The sequence below is a fragment of the Argentina silus genome (genome assembly GCF_951799395.1).
Source record: "Argentina silus genome assembly, chromosome: 13".
Classification (NCBI taxonomy): domain Eukaryota; kingdom Metazoa; phylum Chordata; class Actinopteri; order Argentiniformes; family Argentinidae; genus Argentina; species Argentina silus.
The window spans coordinates 6,704,107-6,726,606 of NC_139667.1; the positions used below are offsets into that span (position 1 = coordinate 6,704,107).

The window sequence follows — 22,500 nt, forward strand, 5'->3', positions numbered from 1 at the left end:
ATACACACACGGGCATGCACACACGCTACATAAATATACAGACATGTATGCGTGCTCACACACACACGCGCGCGCTGCACACACACACGCGCGCGTGCGCGCTGCACACACACACACACTACATAAATACACAGATATGTACGCACGCTCACACACACACACACTACACAGAACACAAATACACAAACACATATGCGTGCGCACATCACCACACAGATCAACAACATCTACATAGATGCCAGGCACACCATCGGATCGGAAGTGAATTTCATTTTCATTTCCTGGTCGTTCTCCTTTTTTCTCACTCTGAAGAAACCTTGCTTACAGTAATAAACTTGGTCAACATGAATTTTCCACGGGTATCAAACTCATTGTTTTCTTTCATTTGTATGTTCTCCTTTCTCTCTATGGGAATGCACCGATGATAATGTGTAAGAATTCCATTCAATTTATCCGGCATTATGATGGCATATGTGCTTGGTTCAATGACTCAACATTTTTTTTATACCATAACTTTCTTTCAGGACAAGCATTAACAAGAATAAGATATTCTTACCACATCCTGTTGAAAACTCGGTTAAACACCAACAACAGCAGTTATTACAAAGCAAAATATTCCAGGTGTGATTTAAATGCAGAGCCGTGTGCATCTAGAAGTAGAAGCCTGTCGACCAGTTAATGAAGCCAGTCTAAGATGCTGCGTCACATCATTTGCTCACATTATGGATGTTAATGGATTATATTCAAGCCATCTATAGCGTTCTAGAAGCCTGTGCGGAGGTTAGTAAAAGCGTATTAGTGAGCCTTACTGAACAAATTTGTCCCTTGCCTTGTCCCTTGGTTGACTCCGCTCACAGAGCTACCTGCAAGAGAAGAGAGAAAAGAAAAGCGTTGAGGTCAGACTGGGACGTCAGCGTGTCTCCACTGTGTCCTCCTTCTGTCACGTCCGTTCACTCCTCTTCCACCAGCAGACAGATGATTATGACCTCTACTAAAATGCTAGTCCTCTCGTGATTAGTTGTTGCTGGTTTTCCATGCGTGAAGCCCGGACAGGGTCTGGAGGAGTTCTTTTGTACGTTTGTCTTCTCCCACAGTAACCATCAGTACAATCCCTCCTAAAGACCTTTTCACCCCCACTACCCCCCTGTACAAGTTTCTCTCCTGTTAAAAAAAAAAAAAAAAGGACATTTTCCTTCTTCTAGCATTGTGACTGCCTATGGCCCCTGGTCCGAGCATTGATTACTTTATCTTATGATGACAGATGGATAGATGATTCACTTACTTAAACAAATGTATTTATTGTAAGTCGCTTTGTATAAAGGCGTCTGGTAAATGCCTTAAATGTAAATGTAATGAAGCATTGACCGGCGCTGCAGTGTTTGGACTGGCGGTAGGTGCGTTTTTTACACACTTTAGAGAGCTATTTCATGCCTTCTGAGGTTTATTTTCAGCGCGTGAAACTGAAGAATCACTCTTTCATGAAGACGTATTATGATGAAATATCGAATAATTACTCAAATACTGTACCTGAGAATACCGATCTGGACAAAAACAAACGTTGCACTTTCAATTGGCTTGTCAACTTTTCCCTAATCCAGACTGATCACCGAGGTGGTGTTTTTTGTTTACACTCCCTCTGACCCAGCCCTCTTCCTCTTCCTCCTCCTCCTCATCACTCACCCTCCTTGTTGACGCCCAGACAGCCCTTGAGCTCCTGCAGGGATATGGCCTTGTCCTTATTCAGGTCGCAGTAGTCCGTGAACTTGCGGGCACATTTCTTGGGTTTTGCTTTCTTCTTGACGTACCGCTTAAAAGGCTTCAGCTCCTTCTTGTTGATGTCATGGCTGCCATTGTTGTCCAGCTGGGCAAAGTACCAGTGCACTACCCTCTCCTCCAGGGTGTGGCTGGGGTCAGGCTCCACAAACCTGCAAAAGCACAGGCACAGTCAGACCCAGGGCTCAGACCACATCACACCGTAGACACAGTAATAAAGATGGAGGCTTCTTTATAACCCTGACTAAATGTCACTCACAACCAGACTGGAGTCATAGAAGATAATCTGACTCCCCATCAAATTTAATGTAGTGTAAGAGATTCAAACAACATGTCCATCACAGTTTATTCTGAAGATCTTGAAGGGCGCACATTACTACTTACCTCCCACCACCAGAGATGGTGGGTGAGTTCATGGCCTGTACCATGTCTGTGGTGAGGGCATCTAACAAGCTGGTAATGAATTCCACTTTCTTACCCTCGGGACAGCCTGACACAGGTAAACACAAAAACACCAGAATGACCTTTCACATCCAATTACATTTGTTAAGAAACAATTGAGGTGAAGTGCCTTTTCATTTACGTCGTATTTGCACCCACCAGGCAATTAGGCAGACCTTAAAAGGAGGCTCAATAAAAGTTTAGAGCTCAAAAAAAATACAGCGCTTTTTCTTAAGCTTAATCCAACTTCAAACAAAACGTCTCTCTGGTAAACACACACATGAAACAACAACTATCAGTAGTTTTGACAAGCGCAGGTTCCATGAAGGAAACACAAACTTGGTAAGAAGTGTTGTTTTGGAGGGTTGCGGGGAGAGCGAGAGAGAGGACGAGAGCATGGGGAAAGGGCCACAGATGAGAGGCAGAAGCGTGTGGTGACAAGAGAGCTTTGCTGGGCAGTGCAGACCTGTTAAGTTTTATGACACAATGCTGAACACCTTGGGTAGCTCTTTTTAATTGCCCAGATGCATGGCTTTAATTGCATGCTCAACTAGCGCAATTTTTTTCCCACCTAATTGTGTCTCTTAAAGAGAAACTTCAAACACCAGTGCATAATAAACTAATCTTCTCATTTCACTTTTTTTTTCTGAATTTCGGCCTCTCTCTCCCTCTCTCTCCCTCTCTCTCTCTCTCTCTCTCTTTCTCTCTTGTTGCCCCTTTCCCCTGCTTTGTGGCCTCCTTATTCAATGTTCTGTTCTCTTCTGTTCTCTTTTCATTCCATTTCTGCTGGCTCAGGGCATTCTGTGGGAGGTGGGGTCCGGTGCCCTGCCAGGTGAATCCAATTAGCATTTCTTCAGATACGACAGGCTCTGAGAGGCACCGGCTCAGTGCATCTTAATCCAAGTGTTAAATTGGGGCGTTATGAAGCACGACCCCTAACGTTGAACAGCACCCTATGTGGTTGAGGGCACACTGTGTAGGAACACTGACGGTCTCTGAACACTGAAACCCCCATCTATAGCCTGCTTTTCTCGCTCTCGTAGAATGTAATGTGGTGCTCTAGGTCTGGTAAGATTGGACCTGCAGGCGCTGAAGTTAATTGACTGCCCTTTTCAACATTTCGCCTTGATGTGACTCTGATAAAGTGGTGTACTTTGTTGTGGCGGTTCAGAACATCCCACTACAGTACATAAAAATAACTCCACTCAGCCCCCCATGGTCACCAACACCCCCCCTGGCCCCCTGCAGCCCCCACTGCACCCCCGCAACACTCACACCTATCATAAAACATACCACACATCTGCTGCACAGTCAGAAGCCATGCTTGACTCTGTAAACTCACCAGATGGGGAATTAAATAAGGGTTACAATGCAACTTTAAATGATGGGGAAACAGAGGGGCAACAAAAATAAGTGAGCAGTAACAAGGGCAAAGGCATATGAACTGGGTTACGACCTTGGTTTTAGAAGGAGAGTCTCTGATCTTGCCTCTAAAGGTCTACTGCAGCCCCTAAAGAGCAGGTTTGGTTGGACCTTACGGCAAATGCACATGCTAAAATGACTTTAAAAATCTATCATTTCTATCATCATATTAAACTGGCTTCAACGTTAATCATCCATATTCCACAGAGCTGGGAGCATGGTTGTCCTCACGGGTTGGTCTCCTGTATCCCCTCACCTGTCAGATCTCTTCCCTGGAAAGGATCCTCCACGTCCGAGACCCGGGAGCGAGCAGCACTGTCACACTCTGGGGTCTGGTACCTGTTACAGAGAGAGAGGGGGGGGGGTGGGGGTGGAGAGAGAGGGGGGGGGGGTGGAGAGAGGGGGGGTGGGGGGGGTGGGGGGTGGAGAGAGGGGGGGGGGGTGGAGAGAGGGTAAAAGAACAAGAGAGAAAAGATGACAAGAGCACGACTCTGTGAAAAAGCTGGAAACTGGTTGAGTACGGTTCCATGCTGCCAGGGTTGATTATAGGATCATTGACTAGAGACCTCCAGGCACATGTAAGGAGTCTCTGACAATAAGAGGAGAGACAAAACATTGGCCAAACGCGATGAAACGTACAACACACATCATTGACAAAATACAGCATTCCAGATGAACAAAAACTCCCTTCGCTGTCGTAACATACGTAGAAAACAATCTCGAGCTGCCAAGAGTCTCACACCAGGAATGTGAATTAGCAATGCTATACAGGACGAGAGGGGGAGCAGGACAGTAACTTTGAAGGCGTTTGGGTTCGGTCCATTGGGACCGACTTGGGTTCAGTCCAGTAGTAATTATCCTCCGCCATATAACTGTGAATGTCAATCTTACAGCGGTAGTAGTAGTATATATAACGTAACAAGTCATTAGTAATCAAGAACAAAAAACAGTGTTGCATGTGAATGGCTTGGATAGTCTCACTCCTGGCCTTCGTATTAGTGTTTCATGAATGGAAAATGTGTTAGGAGCATGTGTGTCTCATTTGCTCTTTTGTTGTTTTGGATTTTCTTTCAGAATCAGTGTGGACAGTGTTCCAAGATGGAGTACTTGAAGCATGACTGTGCATATGGCGGTGCTAAGTAGACAGAGCAGGGCAGCGATAACACACCCCAATAATCTACCCAATGTCTCCCAGACAGCAGAGGAGGTTGTAGTTGCACGGCCCCCTATCTGCTACATGTCCATACTGAGATAAAATGGGAACCCACCAGCTCATTCATCAAGGGCTGTGCTGCCAGGAAAGAGCTCTTATAGCACATACTGTACTGTAAACCTAACTCTGGAGTGAGAATAATGATGTCTCATCTGAAAGAAAACACATCGTCTATTGGCCCCCTTGCATGTTTACAGTCCCTCAGACATTCCACCTCTTTGTCTTTTTCCTGAGTAAATGTACTGAATTGTAATATTCATATTCTAAAAACAAATCATAAAAACCTTTAGACAATTCAAAAGAACTTCATACCGCATCTATGTTTTGATGTATCTGTATACTGTATCTGTCGAGGCTTTTGGGAAACTCAACAATAAAACCCCCTGCTTACCCTGACTGTGACCTTACCTGGTGGAGGTCCCGGGAATGGGTCGGCCTGTGTCCACCAGCACACACCAGCAGTAACCTGTGGACTGGTGGCACTGGACCGGCTTGTAGAGCCCCCCAGGCCCACAGTCCGGGATGAAGATGGCCTCGCGGGGGTTCTGCCGCGCCTCATCCAGGGCACTCTGTCTCTCCTGGTCACAAGAGGGAACTTTCTCTAAAACCATGAGAAACACACTCAATACACAAGACAAAACGAGAGGAAATATATAAACAGAACTCATTATAGATAGACAAACACTGTGCACGTGTCATAAGCCATACACAGGGTTACGGTACTGTATTTGATCATGATGGAAGACAAAGCTATGTTGATGTAAACTACAGTATATCATTGGTAGATGGTCACCATCACAAAGAATCACACCCTATATGGAAGCACACAAACCCTGGACACTGTAGAACTCCCTAATGGCCTCTTATACCTTTTCCATTCTCCTCAGGTTGTTCTAGACGATTCTTTACAAGCTTTTTCATATCTGTCTATTGAACAGAGGGCGCTCAGCACTTGAGAGATGTTAATTTAACACCTCATCCCAACACACTGTATTTATATTCTCATCCATTTAGTCCATCGCTCGCCCTTAACGCCCGGCGGGGGCCAAGTACAACAGGACCACATGTGGAAGCTTATCCTGTGTGCAGGGCTCTGAAGTGGGCTTTTACCACCCGTGATCCATTTCTCTTTTTCAATCAAGTGTGTTTATGAAGCATTAAGCTACCACAACAGCTCCACACTGGCAGGGCTCTCTCCCCTACCTCCGTCTGTCTGTCTGTCTATCTGTCTGTCTGTCTGTCTGTCTGTCTGTCTGTCTGTGTGACAGAGCATGGCGTCAACCAGGAGCACCATGATGTCCCCATATTAGTGGAGGCATGAGAGCTACAGGAAGTCTGTCATGTGAGACTGCAGCTTACCTGGTTTCAATGACAAACACAAAGAATAAATCAAAGTGTAATCTGACCTGTCAGCACAGCGCCTCATGTTGCTCACTGTACTTGTGTGTTATGTCTATTGGGATTTCACGTCTCCAGGGGGGAATAACTTAAAGGCGGTAGAGGACTACGGGGGTAGAGCGTAGAAAGAGAGGTAAAGGGCAAGAGCTGCAGGGCCTGATTGACTGAACTCACTAAACAAAATACATACAACCTTGCTCTTTGAAACAAAATACAAGTGTTTTGTTTTTTTCCTCCCATAACATTAATAGTGATGGAGCTGACAGTGCTGGCGTGCTCGGGCTCTGGGCCTGGGGCCTTGTAAGTGGGACCTGGTGGGGGCGTGCGGGGGGGTGGCGTGTTTCCTGAGCACGGTTGCCATCCCAGGCCTAAGCCTGTCCGCGCACTCCAGCCCTTTTTTTCCACAGAAGGCTCATGCTCAAGTGTTTTTAGCACTGCGAGGCTCCCCCGGTTCTAGCCAAGGTTCCTTCACATCCAAATTATTTAGCACTGTTTATTATACAGAGGGTATACTGGCGCCAGGCACTGATTCCCAAAAGAAAATTGTTTTTTATACATATAAATGGAAAAAGGCTGGATGCTAGCTTTTTTAATCCTCTCAGTTTTTGTGTGTATGTGAAATTCAATCTCCTCCTCCTCTCTGCCCCTCTTGCATATCTTCATTTCTGCTCTATTTATTTTTTTGTTTTTTATTCACTTGCTCCATCATTTCAGCCGCCAATGCTATGAATGATGAGAAATTCAAAGCCTATGTAAACAGATAAACACAGTGTCCTAAAATAAGCACCCAAGAGGAGGAGAGTGGCCTGCACGTGTTGCCAATTCACTCTTTCACTCAAAAATTATTCTTTTTTTTTTTCATAACAGATTGATAAACCTATAAGAGGTATGTGTCAGTCTTTCTAATGAGACTTGTCCCCTGTCGTTCCCAAGTCTGGTCCTCTGGCTCTCATCTGCCCAGGTTCAGGCCAATGAAAACAGTCCCAAACTTCAGAGTGGTCGTTCTTGAGAGTCTGCTGTAAACACAATGTTCTCCACTCTCCCTCCCTCTGTCTCTCTCTCTCTCTTTCTCTCTCTCTTTCTTTCTCCCTCTGAGACACTAACAGTACTGTAGCCAGCACCCCCCCCCCCCCAGCCCCCCCCCACCGCGCCTCTCTCCGCTCCTCTCCACTCCTCTCCTCTCCAATAGCTTTCAGCTGTGGGGTAATCACTGCAATCTTGTCTGTATGCATTCTGAGCAGCACAAGTGGTCGGAAATGCGAGTGGCAGAGGAACAGGGGATGCAGGACTGCATGTGCTTGGATGACATAATCGAGCTCAGTCCTTCTTAACACAGTCGTTTCTGTGTGTCGCTGGGAGTGATAGGGTACGTTAGGACTTTCTGCAGTTTCTGTTTCTCTAACACGTTATAAATGATCTCCATGACAGAGCGTTTTCTTCTTCTTGCCACGTTTAGAGCAGTAGTGTGTCGAGGTCTGGCACCAGGAGCCTCTGTTTGAAAAACAGCCTTTACGATATGCCTAAGCAAACACACTTCACTAACACAGTCCTCCATATCTCTCTAAATCACAATTACTATATCTCCAGAGACGGACAGCCAATAAATGAATAGCACGTTTTTTGTTTTTGCTCACAGGAGGGTTGCTTTGTGAGCCACTCAGCCCTTCCAGCACTGAGAGATTCTGATCAGGAGGGTTTTGAATAATGTCTGGCTGTACCAACTCTCCACTGTGAGGCTCTCCCAGTTCCAATTTCACCTACTCAGTACCTCAGGACAGTCACAGATGGCCCAGGAATACTAATTGAGCTATCAAGCCTCTGGACACACTGCCAATCCTGCCTCTCAGTATTTAACCCCCCACGTACCGCCCCTGCCTTAGTCAGAAGTGACGACATCTAACCCCCCCCCCTCCCCACCACCACCTCCTCTGTGTCCCTGTCCTCTGAGGACATCAAATGCTAATTAGAAACAGGAAGCCAGTGTTTCCACAGAAGTTCCAAAGAGCTGTCACAGTGAATATCTGTCCACTGAATACAGTCCTCACTGTTTCCTTGACCACAAATGCCCCTGATGGAACATTGGATTCAGCCTGTCGGTTCTCCCTGGTGGCTTTCTGAAATACTCCTTATGGTACAATGACACTCGCAAACGCAGTTTGTTATGCATACTGTAGAGGCGTCCCGAAGCATTAGCCATGTGTCATAAAGAAACATTATCTGCAATATTTCAGAAGGCAACACAAAACCATTGCTGCATCACTGCTGCATCACTACCACTAAGGAAGCTCCTACAAATCACTCTGAAGAGCACCGTTTTATTAACTGATCGGGATTAACGTTATTCAGCAAGTAGTCTCAAATGTTTAGGCATTCTAAGCTACTACTCTAAGACACCCATGCGTGCCCACGCAAGCATGCGCGCACACACACACACACACACACACCCTACCGACCCTCACAAACCCCCCTTTCCGACTCTGAGCTGAAGCGTGAAACAAACACAGTTCCACAGAGCTGACTGGGCATGCCTTGAGGGCACTGTACATGTTGAAGGATAATTTTGTGGGCGACATAGAAAGCTAAACAAATTACACCCAGGGAAAGACATTGAGAAACATAATCCCAATAGCCCAGGCTGTCCTCACCCTGAACATGTTTTACATTTATTTTAAACTGGTGGAGACCAAAATATTGTGCAACCAAATCTGCTGGAGCAAAATGTATCTTTTAAAAAGTCCTCTACAGTACAGTACAAGTGCATACAAATCTACAGTATCTGTACTGTGAAGTCAATCATATCTATCTTATTGAAGGTCCACTTCAATGATATGGTCAAATGCATAGCTTTTCCAGTGTCTCATGTGTAATTAGCAACATATTGGCCTGTCTCACCTGGCCTCCTGGTGCTGGAGCTGTTCTGTTTGTTGTTGTAGACCAGCTGCTTGATCCACAGGGTCGGGGCAGTGATCTCTGCAATGACACTGAGTGCATCAGCAACAGACGCTGACATATGGACATACATACAAACATGGTTTCAAATGATAAATGAACAGTGGGGGAAGGTTTGGAACTTAAAGGCCCACGCCGGCCAGTTTTGCTTCCTGGCTTTCCTTGAAAGAAATACTCAAAGAACGGATGCACCGAGTTATGAAGCTAGTCATTCTGGGAGCTATTAGGGGAGGTAGCGCCAGATATATAGCTAGGAGCAATTCTCAATAAAAATGTGTCGAAATGATGTTTGACGCGGTCACAAAACAGCCGGTGAAAGGGGTTTGGAGGGTTATATTTGACTCTGGACGCTAACTTTACAAACAGGCTAGCCACACACTTTGGAGCTCTGTAGCTGTGTGATATGTCACATGCCACAGCACTTGGAAAATCGTTTTAGGAGGAGCTAAGAAAATAGAATGTACCGCCCAAAATACACATACTTTGACCTAAATGGCAACGACCTCTTTATGCAATCACATGGTGCAGCAGCAGGATGTCATGTCAGCTAGAACACTTTAATAGGCCTTTAATGTAACGTCCATATCTGATTTTCAGATTCAGCATTTGGACAGATAGCCCCTGGTCTACTGTAAGAGGAGAGAGAGACTTACCATCCCCATCTGGGAGGACATGAGTCTCCATGGTGGGCGTGGGCTTGGAGCCATCATCTGGGTTGAGAGTGAGAAAGAAACGGAAAGAGACTACCATTATTGAGGTTAATACAATCTACTCTCCAGAACTGTTGAATGGTTGGGATTTGCACATGGCCCGGCCAAGAGCACAGAAAGGAAAGAAAGGATAGATAGATAGAGAGATAGATAGAGATATATATATAGATATATAGAGAGAGATAGAGAGAGAGATAAATAGATAGATAGATAGATAGATAGATAGATAGGTAGATAGGTAGATAGATAGAGGAGGAGATCTCCCACATATCTAACTTGCACACATCCATTCTCACTGACATTATCTGACATACACACACACGCGAGCATGCACACGTTCACATACGCACACACACACACACACACACACACACACACACACACACACACACACACCCCCATATCGCCTCTCCCCTTGCACCCGTACACTGTATAGCCCGCATAAGGCCAGTGTAGGTGGAGAATACCTCCACAACACCAAAGGGTGGCAGAGAGAGGCCCACCCACCACTGAGACAATAACACAGTGCACAGGAAAAAGAAAGGCTCCAATTCTTGGCATTAATGTGTGCTCAAGTATGGAGTGCAATACTGTCATTAGGGGATCATACAGAATGGGCCACACACACACACACACGCACACACGCACACACGCGCACACGCACACACGCACACACGCACACACACACACACACACACACACACACACACAGAAAATCTAATGATCTAATGATCTTTGCAACAAATGATTAATCAAAAGGAATGGAATATGATCACATACTGTACTACAAAAAAACATGATGTTAATATCCACACTGACCTCCGGGGCTTTCTTGGCTGTAATACTGACTGTTAGATGAGTAGATTTGGAGGAGTTGATTTGAGTGGATTTGAGGACTCTCAGTCCCAGCCCCGGTTGAGTGAACAAGCAGCAGCCTATAATACTTACCAGGTGTGGGGCATTACACCCTGTCCTGTCTCCCATGGGACCCCGTCAACCACACGCAAACCACGCAGGGCCCTGCTGAGGGGGGGGGGCTTACTAGCACCATACGTCAGGTGGCACAGGAATGAAGTGGTGTCGCATCATAGGGTAAACTAAAGTAACTGTGGTAATAGAAGTGAAACAGAGCTGGCTGAAGACAGGCTAAAAGAGTATTTACTGTATATGGTATCTAAATCATCTACATTCTTGCCTCATGTAATGAGGTGACATTTATTTTGTCACCTGAAGGCCATCTGGTGGTATGAGATAAGTATGTGAAACCTGTTCTGAGCATGACTAAAGCACGGCCTGGGTAGACTGGGGGTCTGGACAGAGTGGGGCAGTGTCACTCTGTACCCATGTCAAAGTGACACACACACACACACACACACACACACACACACACACACACACACACACACACACACACACACACACACACACATCTGTTTAACAAGGGACTCAAACACAGAGGTGTCACTGCTACTATCTGAGAGACTGGGGTGCAACCAAGTCCAAGTGTAACACGATCTACAAAATGTGGAGGAGAATCAGCCTATGCAGGCATCTGCCCCCCTCCCTCCCTCCCTTCCTCCCTCCCTTCCACTCCACTCCCCTCCAGTCCTGTTACCCACTGCCCACACTCACACTCTTGCTGTATACACCACCCCTGGGGCTAGCAAATGACAACAGGGCTTTCCAACAGTCTGAGAACAGTAGAGAATGTATATATTTCAGGTCTGAGATTTCAGGGTTATGGGCTGGGGCAGGGGCAGGGGCAGGGGCTGGGGCAGGGGCAGGGAGAGGCCGTATGTCTGTAGTGTGGTCCTGGGGTCAGGCGCTTGACTCCAAGCCTTTGATGTGAGCAGACAGAGGTAAGGCATCTCTTATTCAAACAGTGCATTTGGTGGAGAGGGCTGGCAGCTATACAATTGTTCTTAACATTTAAAAGTCATAAACATCAACTGCTAATATCTTTCCATTGTTTATGGTCCCAGAAAGCCTGGCACTTATTCAGAAAATCTCTCAGGTCTTACAAATTCAGTACAGCTCTACTGGAAGGTACAGTAGCAAAACAGTCAGTGGCTTGTGTCAGCATACTAAAACCGGACACAATTATAGCTATCATATAATGGAATTATACCACTGAAAATACGATTAGCAGAATGACAAATCTTCACCTTGTTGAAGCTAAGTACAAAGAAATCAGGAGAGAGGAGGAGACAGTTGAGTGCCTTTCAGCTCTACACAAATTTGGACTTTGCACAAAGAGCAGTCTGGCAAGTAAAAGAGATTTTTCACTATGCCAGTCACACACACACCTCAGCGGATCTCAACTCACCTTTTCTACCCGAGCTTGGAGGTCCGGGAGGTTTATCAGTTACTGAACCTTTAAAGAGAGAGCACAGCATTTATACCACATCTACAGCCCTGCATGGGAGAGACGACAGGGATTAGTGCAACTCATACAAACATTCAAATATAACACCTTCCTGCCCAGAGTGATATGCATATACTATATAACTCCAAAAACAAACTGATGAGATATTCTAACAAATGCATACAAGTTATCACACTTATTTCAAACTCATATGATTGGACCAGACATGTACTGTATATCCCAAAACAAACATTCATGAAACTAGATTCACTAAAAGACCCATTTCTACTATCAATTAAAACGATACATCCGCTAAATACAGTTAATCCTCTGATAAAGGAGGTTGGTTTTCCAAACTGCAATGAGCCGATCGTCTAACTTAGGGGTGCATCTGGTTGCTATTACTGTTACTGGTAGTATACAGTTCTGCACCAAACATAAGTCACATTGAGTAACAACATCAATGAGCAGAACTGAGAGCCCTGTAGCCCCCGTTGTCGGAGATCCCGTGGTTCAGCGTGAGCCAGGAGGGGAAAACACCAGTAACCTCCAGTTTGTTCAAACATGTCACATTGAGTATCATTCTGGCTTCATGTGCATGCAGAATAGTCAAGATGGCATGCATGGGTTCTGAGGGGAATGAATCCAAATAGACACTCAGACCAATTAGAATAGGAGGGAGGAAGAGAAATTTGTAACGAAGGCAATTGGAATGAAATTTACTACCTGACAATCCACTTGTCCCAGCATGAGTTCCCATAAATTCACGGAAGTTTCCTGCAAATGTACGCAAGATGATTGATTTGTGTTATAGCGAAGACAGGGGGCATTTGACCATGTGAGTAGAGGACGAGCTGGGGATGGCTGTGTGAGTCGAGAGGGGAGGAAGGGAGAGTCACGTCTATGCAGTCAGTGTGATTATGTTTCAGCTCAGCAGTGGTAGTGGACCAGCTGACCTTTAGTGCTAATTACGAGATGGTACAGCAGGTTAGGCCAGCCTCTGGTATCTGTGTCTGAGGGAAATCAGACACAAATACAGAGAGAGAGAGAGAGAGAGAGAGAGAGAGAGAGAGAGAGGGGAATAAATACCTTTGCAAGAAACAATAATGAAAATATCGGACCTTATGCAGGACAAGGGAAACAGGTAGAGATCATAGGATCTTAGAAGTTGTATCGTATTGTACATTGTATACATTCCCAAAATGTAAAATCAAGACTTCTTGGCTTTGAATGGACATATTCCTGCGTTCAATTGTTTGGCTTTTTTTTATGTTGATGATGTTGATTGCAGGAATGTGAGAGCAAGGGGATGTTGCATAAAATGTGAAGCAGAAGTTGAAGGAGGCCACACAGGTGATTGGTGAATCAACCGAAGAGAGAGAGCGAGAGAGAGAGGTTCTGGTCAGCAGCCAGAGGATGCCATGTGACCATTTTCTTCTCATAAATTTGGACCATATGCTCCATTGGCTCTGCAATCCAAATCTGGCAAAGGCTCAGTGTATTATCTTCAGTGGGAAAATGATGGTCATTATCATAAAGTGTTCCCATCCAGTTCCTGTGTGTGTGTGTGTGTGTGTGTGTGTGTGTGTGTGTGTGTGTGTGTGTGTGTGTGTGTGTGTGTGTGTGTGTTGTGTGTGTGTGTGTGTGTCTGTGTCTATGTGTGTGTGTGTGTGTGTGTGTGTGTGTGTGTGTGTGTGTGTGTGTGTGTGCGTGCGCATGTGTGTGTCTGTGTGTGTGTGTGTAGCCCTCTTCGCTCCCCCCCACCTTCTTCTGAAAGCAGTTAGGTAAGAGACAGAAAGTAAGGCTTTGGAGTGAGAGAGAGAGGGACCCCCCCGAAGACTGTTCATTATCCCTCTCTGCTAACCCCACACCTGGCATACTGTGGCACATATAGAGTACAGACGTGCCTACAGTACGTAGCACTTCATACACAGGGCTTTAGAGCTTCTTAACCAGTCATCACCCACAAACCATAGTCTCTCAGAGCCGGACCATGTCCACCACAGCATGTCCACCCCTCTCTCACAGTACCTGAACAGACAGGGGTCCTGTTGTGCACCGAGGAGCCGCTCACTGGCTTGCCGTCGGTGGTGACGCACCAGCAGTAGCCTGTCAGAGTGTGACACTGCACCTGTGGAAGCAGCAAAGACAGGGAGAGGTGGGAAAATGGCAACTAAAGACAGCAGGCGAAACAGCCCACAACCCTAACCCTAACCCTAACCCCAACCCCAATCCTAACCCTAACCATAACCCAACCCTAACCCCAACCCCAAACCCAACCCTAACCCCAACCCAAACCTTAACCGCAACCCCAACCCTAACCCCAACCCCAACCCTAACCCTAACCCTAACCCTTACCCCAACCCTAACCCTAACCCCAACCCCAATCCTAACCCTAACCTTAACCCCCATGGTCTAGCCGTATGCCTGTCTGCAATGAATGACAGGGAGCTGCTATTGCTACTGGATATGAATACATTGTTCAACATATTTCACACAGTTCAATACAGGGGGAAAAAATGAGTTTATGAGGGAGATTAGATTCATGGGGAGATGAGACAACAAAAGCTGATAAAGACTTTCGTGCCGTTGTTCGACAGACCTGGGCAAATGTTCCGTCCTCATTGCATTCTGGGATGAAGATGGACTCTTGTGGCCTCTTGGCCTGCTCCAGTGCCTGACTCCTCTCCACCCGACACTTAGACTGGCCCGCATCTGCAACACAACAACAGGTTATCTGCATCAACACAATACACTCAACGCAAGTCTGTGATCATAACACACACTCTCTTGGCATCTACACACACGTGAAGCATATGACATGTACTGTGCAGGAAGATAGAAACACACTCAAGGCACCTTAATATCCTAAATTGGCTCATTAGCTTCTACACAGTTTATATCCTGAACAACTACAACAAACTACAAATCCCAAGAGTAAGACATTGAACCTCTTCCTTCTACTACTTGCCACCCCAGACCCCTCAGTATACACAGATTATCCAACTGTTGTTCATCAAAGAGCCAACCACTTCACACTTCTGAGCAGATGCTTGTCCATAATGGAGAAACATGAAACACCTGCTATGCTGACCCCTTGAGCCTGGTGATAGATGGGATGACAGTGAGCCACATGTGGGAAGAGGTGGGTATGTGAACTGAGGTAATTTCTTAGTAGACAGTAACAGTGACAGAGCCAGGCCAGAGGCTTGGTGGAGAGCCACTAATCGTGGAAGAGACAGACACGGAGTCTCCTGGAAGCTGGAGGACTGACAATGCCAACACGGAGCACTGACATCACCATGCAGGAACCACAGACTGGGTCCAGACAGTGGTTATGGTTACAGTTTTAACAACAACAACTACTACTACTATTACTACTTTATAATACAGTAATAACAAAATATCTACTGTGAAATTGTGTGCTATGAAGATGCCCTTATGTGAGGTGTGTGTGTGTGTGTGTGTGTGTGTGTGTGTGTGTGTGTGTGTGTGTGAGTCTGTATGTGTGTGTGTGTGTGTGTGTGTGTGTGTGTGTGTGTCTGTATGTGTGTGTGTATGTGTGTGTGTGTGTGTGTGTGTGTCTGTATGTGTGTGTGTGTGTGTGTGTGTGTGTGTGTGTGTGTGTGTGTGTGTGTGTGTGTGTGTGTGTGTGTGTGTGTGTGTGTGTGTGTGTGTGTGTGTGTGTGCACTCTGCCTCCTACTGCTTAACTAATGGGCCCACAGGCCTGCTGCGACTCTCCTGGGAGCAATGCAAACCTATAAAAAATGGCTTATCGGCATCAAAATATTTTCATTCTAAAACTGGAATGCGTTCAGGTTTTCACCACAAGGGAAAGGAGAAAAACAAAAATGCAAGCTCCAACCTTGACTCTAGGCCTATCAATCTTTCCTTGGTGGAGTGGCTGGCATCCAAAGACTTTGGGAGTGTGTGATCCTGGTCTGTAAAGACTTACATGCCTACCGAGGGGCGGAAAATGAAAGACACCTTCTCTCTCAGCAGCAGTCCTGGGCCCCTCTGGCCCTCTCTGCTCGCGTCCTCCACCTACTGCCAGACTGTCTGTTCATCGGGGAGATTTTCATGTGTGGGGTTTGGGATGCCAGGACATACCTTTCAGCTCCAGGTCCTTCCCCTCAGAGGCTGACGTTGGTGCAGGAACTACTGGCGGCTGGTCGATCCTCACCCAGTTTTTACCTGAAAGACCATCCACAAATAGCCCTGCTCACTGAGCTGGAGGCCTAGTCTCACACACATCCTAAGGGCGTGTGTCACAGACTGTGTGTGTGTCTGGTGTGTGTGTGTGTGTGTGTGTGTGTGTGGTGTGTGTGTGTGTGTGTGTGTGTGTGTGGTGTGTGTGTGTGAAAAGGGTTCCGTCTCACCTCTGCACCGGCCCCGGTGTGCTAACGTAAGAGAGCGGTCCTTGCAGCGCGCCCTCTGCAGGTCACAGCCGGTATCATAGCTCCGCCATCAGAGCCACACACTGGCTTGCCCTGCGTCCGGGAGCAGATGATTCCACAGTGGGTTTCCCTGTCCCCAATCAGCCACTGCAGGGCAAAAACACCACAACAAGTCTTGATAGCAGTAAGAATGACACTCAATTCCACATAAGCCTATTGTAAGTTGCAATACAATTTCAGTCTCACACTCCTGAGATATGACTGGAGTATGCAGAGGTGATACTTGTCTGTCTTGTTTGACAATTTCATTGGCTCAAAGCAAGCACTAGAGTTGCCCTCAATGCCACCCCACCCGACTCTCAGCCGCAACATGTACACCTTTCTACTTGGGGATGTTTTGAGGCTTCAAAGAGCCCAAAACCAAAGAGAAACATTCTGTGCAATTTGAGCCTTCTTCTCCTCTCTTCCCCCACTCCTATACTCAGAACTATTGCTGGGGTTTCTCTGCTTTGAGAATCTTTCTCTTCACAGTCATAATGACCCTGTGGCTTCCCTACCATCTCATAGTCTCAGGGATTTCAGAAAGGCACGAATCTGCCAAAGCTGGATATCAGAGGAGGGAAAAGAGAGAGAAGAGACAGAATAGAGGCCAGTGGAGAATGGGCAAAAGTGTTGCTCTGGGTTGTGTGAGGAGCATCCCTCCCGGGGGCAGGGAGCGTTCTCAGCTGCCAGCTGAGCAGCAACACCAGGGTCTTAAGCTGTGGATGGCAGTCCAGCTGTTACCAGATACCAGACTGCTGGACTGGAGTGTGGGTCTGACATGGACGAGATCTTAAGAGAGGGCAGGTATGGAAGGAGGGAGGGAATTGGTGGAAAATGAAACACAGCCATAAACAATGGGCATGATTTCCATTCGTCGCTTGCCAGCTCATATCAGCAAATCTGGAGCCATTTTTTTGATGACCCACATACATACACATGGAGCACACACACACACACACACACACACACACACACACACACAAATGTGTGCACTGCACACACACCAATATACACAAACAAACTCTTAACTCTACACACACACGCACCCCAAGACGCAACTCATTACATTCAGTCACAAACAGAAGTGTGTTTGTGTGTGTTTTGGACAACGTTACCACAACGTTGCTTAGTGACTGATTCTCAGAGTCTGACCGTAAAATAGCAATTAGGCAGACCTGCACAAATCAAGTGGGTTCAACGCCAAACTAGCGATGTCACTAATCCACTGGAGTACTGGTGAATCATCAAGGGTATTCACCACACCCCTACGCCTTCACCACGCCCTCTGTCTGTCTGTCTGTCTGAATGTCTACAGACCCATTTATCATGGTTTTGACCAAAGATAGGCTCAAAGTCATGTGCTAAAGTCATTTGCTCAACAAATCCTCATCCTCATAATATCCATCTTTGCAGTCTTCTTCTCTCTCTCTGACTGTGAGACAACAGCCAGTGAAATCATATTTTCCATATCTACTCCTCCATGGTGTATTCCAGGAGGTTTCTCTGTCATGGCTCAATGATCACTTGCTGATAGTTTCAGAGACTCCCTGCCTGAATGTCTTATTACTCTATGTGGCTGCCTGACCGCTGGTTCCCTGAAGAACACCAGTTTCACGAGTGTTAATAGAATATCAACAATCCATATCAAAAGTGGACACCACACATGTGTTACCTTTCCTGAGGATAAACCACATATTGTCCATTGTTCATTGTGTCATCAATGTTCCTGGGGGCCTGAACAGATAAGTCTGCATCAACTAGACTGGGACTTTAACAGGACAGTGCAGAGAGGCTAGAACACTCACAAACTCAAGTATTTCAAGATGCTGTTAGCTGTATCCACTATGAGCTCTTCAACACAAACATCTGGTATATTGACATATATTAGGTATTTCTAACAACTAACCTCACACAAAGAGTGAGCATGATGGACACTGCCAATAGATGTGGATGAACAGGAGAGTAGGTGAGGGAATATAAAAAAGAAAAGAAAAAACAGAGCCAGAAATAGAGCTGGAAATTTAAAATCTAGAAACGTAATGAAATGAAGATATAGATAGAGTGAAACTGTCAATCAACTGCCAACCCAAGTATTATGTTTGCTTGATTTAAAATCCCTGGCCTACAGTCCACGGTGCCTTTGTTATTTCACCGACACCTGGGCATCTGTCAGGGTTGACAGCCCAGCCAGCCTAGGCAATAGTTTCTACAAAGTAAGACCATATTATGTCTGAAGTACTGTAGATGTCTGGGACAAATACCAGGTTAGTTGTGTAAATCACCACACAAATAATTCTACCTATAGCCACATTAAAGCAGAGGTAAGATAAATCAATTGTCATGATTTAGGGGAGATAGTAAAATTCAAATTGGCCAATCTCAAAGCAATGTCCAGAACAGATAGCTTAAAGCATCTGAACACTTGGCAATCAAGAGCAATAGAGGAGTTCTCGGTTGACATCAGATAAAGTAAAATTGAATTATAATGCTAATTTTTAGAGAGGCTGCAAACAGGGAGATCATTTTATTCTTAATCTGTATTTCCTCCTATTGGTTTTGGTTGAGAAAAGAGAATATATCCAAAAGTTACATAAAACGGGCATTAGCTAACTTGAAGTGAGCCAAAGTGCTTTGGATGAAGCAGCTCAGACTAAGATGCACCATAAAATCAGCATCCAAAGCAAGCTGTTTTAAAAAGTGATTTAAACCCCTCTGTAGACTCCTCCAGGTTGAGATCCCCTTCCTCTACTGTCTAAGCCTGGGAGTCAGGCCCTTTACCCACAGACAGAGGCCATATCCTCCCTGCCCTGACTTAGTCACAGAGCCTTAATGGATCTGTAAAGACAAACAAGCCCAACATCAGCCACAGTCCAGGTCACCTGATTAATAGCATCCTAATGCTTCTACACCCATACTAGGACATTATTCTGGGAGGCACTATTACATGGTGAGTATGAGTAATGCTCATGTCCGTTTCCAAAATAAATGACGGTCACCTCTTTTTCAAACCACCCACTAAATCCAATTGCATAGGTCAGTGCCTATCAGCTAAAGGTTGAATGAAACCCCAACAGAATATCCAATGACAGCAAGCACAATACAATCTAATCCTCAGTGACAGATCCTCTCTGTGCTGTATCAGCGCCACTTCTACAGTCTAACATAGATATCTTATCTCATACATAAATATCTCCTACAACAGCAGATCCACCGCCAAAGATTAGGCCTACACTTGATAGGGTCCACCACACTGTAGCTCTCCCACAAAGACCCCCCTGAAACGCATGAATGGCCCGCGGTGTATGCAGGCAGTACCCTGTCACCACAGTGATGGAGGTGATTGACTGATCAGGTGATATCAGCAGGGATGCAGGCGACCCCCTACGGGTAGATGTTATCTCCTGAGACAGGCCCATCCTGTCAGGTTAACAATGGGGAGGGATGGGTCTCATTAATGTCACTTAAATAAGCACAGACAAATAAACACACCTACAGTAACCACACCTTAAGAAAAACAAATCAAAGACAGTCCTAAATAAATCGACTGGGGGAACAAATCTCAGTTCTTTCGGAAAGAAAATAACTTAATGTTAATGTGACCTGTGGGGAGTACTGTATACTCCCCTGTTGATCGTCATCATACTAACCTTTTTATTGTACTTTACAGCCTGAATGTTAAAGGTTTACAAAGCAGCCACATGCCAAACAACTTAATGTATCAATAAATGTTCCCTTGAGGCTATAATCCCCCCCTTCATGACGGCAAAGAAGCTTTTCCCAAATGTAAACAGGATGAACCTGGCAGCGCTGACGTATTGAGCTGCTGCCTTACCAGAAGTTACTCAAACAATGAGAAATATGATAGAGGATCTTTATTGGCATTTTACCCCCTCTTACAGTAAGAGTTAAAAATGTAAACACTTCAGTCAGCCTCTGAGAAAAATATCCAGGGGACTCATTTATAATGGTTTGGGCCGGGGCCACTGATGTCTCTACAGGGAGACAGTGAATATGCAGATGTTGACCCCTGCCAGCCATCGAGACACATTCCCCCTTCAGTCAGAAGCATTTGAAGGGCCCCAGCTCCCCACCACTCACAAAAATCAGTGAAATACAACCCCATTGTGCAACCATTACAACATTACCGAAATGGTCTTTTTACCATCACTGGCAAACAGTTTGATTCCATTCTGACCAACTGCAGTTGAACGATAACCAAGAAGAAACAACACATTCAGAGAACAATCATTTTTATGCCTAACCTTGAACAAAGAATAGAAACTATGTCAAACGTAATAAAGGTTGGGGGTTTTTCTAAGAGCTTCCAAAACCACATAAGAAAGTTGGGGTACATAATAGGTGCTCTAAAGCAATAAAATTTAGCTTTCCAATTGATTTTATACATGTTGGATAGGGTTCATTTATTTGGACAGTTTTTCTCCTAAAACTTAACTATAAAACCCTACACAATATGCAAAATCATTTATAGCATGCTCACCTGTGATATAGCTAACCATTTATTCCTATTTTAGTAGGGGGCTTTAATTAGCTTGCATGGGTATGCCTGACGTGATTCCGCCTGGATTAAGTGCCAGATACCTATGCTGCCAAGGGGGATGAGATGGACCAAAAGTTAGGGTGGGTTTAAGTGTCTGGTTCAGCTACTAGTAACTGGGCACAAACACCAGCAAAGCTTCTTTTATTTGTCTTATAGAGTTAAACATCACTTAGCATGCTCTTATGGAGCCGGATAATTACAATAGCTTGAACTACTAGTCTACTAGTACGCAGTTACCTGTCAGGTTGTGGAGACCACTACTGTGACGCCTTGGCATTGATGACGCATTAGTTTGTAAGAGTAAGCTACTACAAGCATGCACAGATGCAGACTTCATGTTGGCTGAGCTACACCCACGGGTGTGAGGGTGTGGGCGGGGGTGAGGGAAAGCAGGGCTCCATGTGCCAGCTCTGCTCTAACGTGTGAGAGAGTCATTACCCCTTTGGGCAGAACAACAACAAACAATAACAACAGCACACACAGCCGTCCGATACATCCTTGCGTGATTAATGGCCAGGGGCCGCTGGCACTCCCTCATCAGACACGGAGTGGGCACAAAAAGTAGCCTCGTAAAAAAAAAAACAGCCAGATATCGCGAGCTAACATTCTGTTTGTGAAACAGAATGTTAGCTCGCGATATTTGGCTGGTTTTTACGAGGCTACACAAAAAGAAGAAAAAGAAAAGAACAATCAAACCAGGCCGAACAAAAGGTAACACATTTTTCCCTCATGGAGGCTAAAGAAAGGAATCCGCCAATGCCAGGACTAATTGTGTACAGTATGTGGTTTTAACAGGCCAATTTAATCACTTTTGTCCAACAATTAACATTTTAGTTAAAGGAAATCTATAAAGCAAATGCCATCTCTCATACTGTTTTAATTAACACACTTTACTTAACGTTGTTATAAAAAAGTGAGAAAAATAAAAAGGAATGTATAAAAAGCTAAAAAAAAAAAAAAAAAACTCCCCCATTCCTTTTAAAATTCTCATTAGGTTTAGTCTTAAAAAGAAACCTATAATTTAACTTTTTCAAAGTACCGCTTAAATGGGGTTGCGGCATGTTGATAACTGCCAAGCGCAAAAGGAGCTGGACACAATTTCACACAGAAGGTGCGAAGTGTGTGTGCCACTCTCAGCGGGGGGGGGGGGGGGGGGCTCATAATAGTAGGCTCCTAGTCCCCCTACTCAGCCAAAGCAATGGGATAAACTAAAGGCAATGGTGAATGAAGC

At 45.4% G+C, this 22,500-nt stretch overlaps 1 protein-coding gene across 1 annotated transcript in view; it reads right to left on the reverse strand.

The window, feature by feature from the left end:
• Positions 1-22,500, reverse strand: part of smoc1 (SPARC related modular calcium binding 1) — a 35,735-nt gene that overhangs the window by 7,871 nt on the left and 5,364 nt on the right. Inside the window, 14 exon segments of the mRNA XM_083683706.1 lie at positions 810-863; positions 1,681-1,925; positions 2,158-2,263; positions 3,893-3,975; positions 5,258-5,450; positions 9,140-9,217; positions 9,850-9,906; positions 12,233-12,280; positions 12,998-13,048; positions 14,303-14,402; positions 14,874-14,986; positions 16,383-16,466; positions 16,652-16,735; positions 16,738-16,816. Coding sequence (XP_083539832.1) covers positions 810-863; positions 1,681-1,925; positions 2,158-2,263; positions 3,893-3,975; positions 5,258-5,450; positions 9,140-9,217; positions 9,850-9,906; positions 12,233-12,280; positions 12,998-13,048; positions 14,303-14,402; positions 14,874-14,986; positions 16,383-16,466; positions 16,652-16,735; positions 16,738-16,816 — 1,375 coding nt within the window.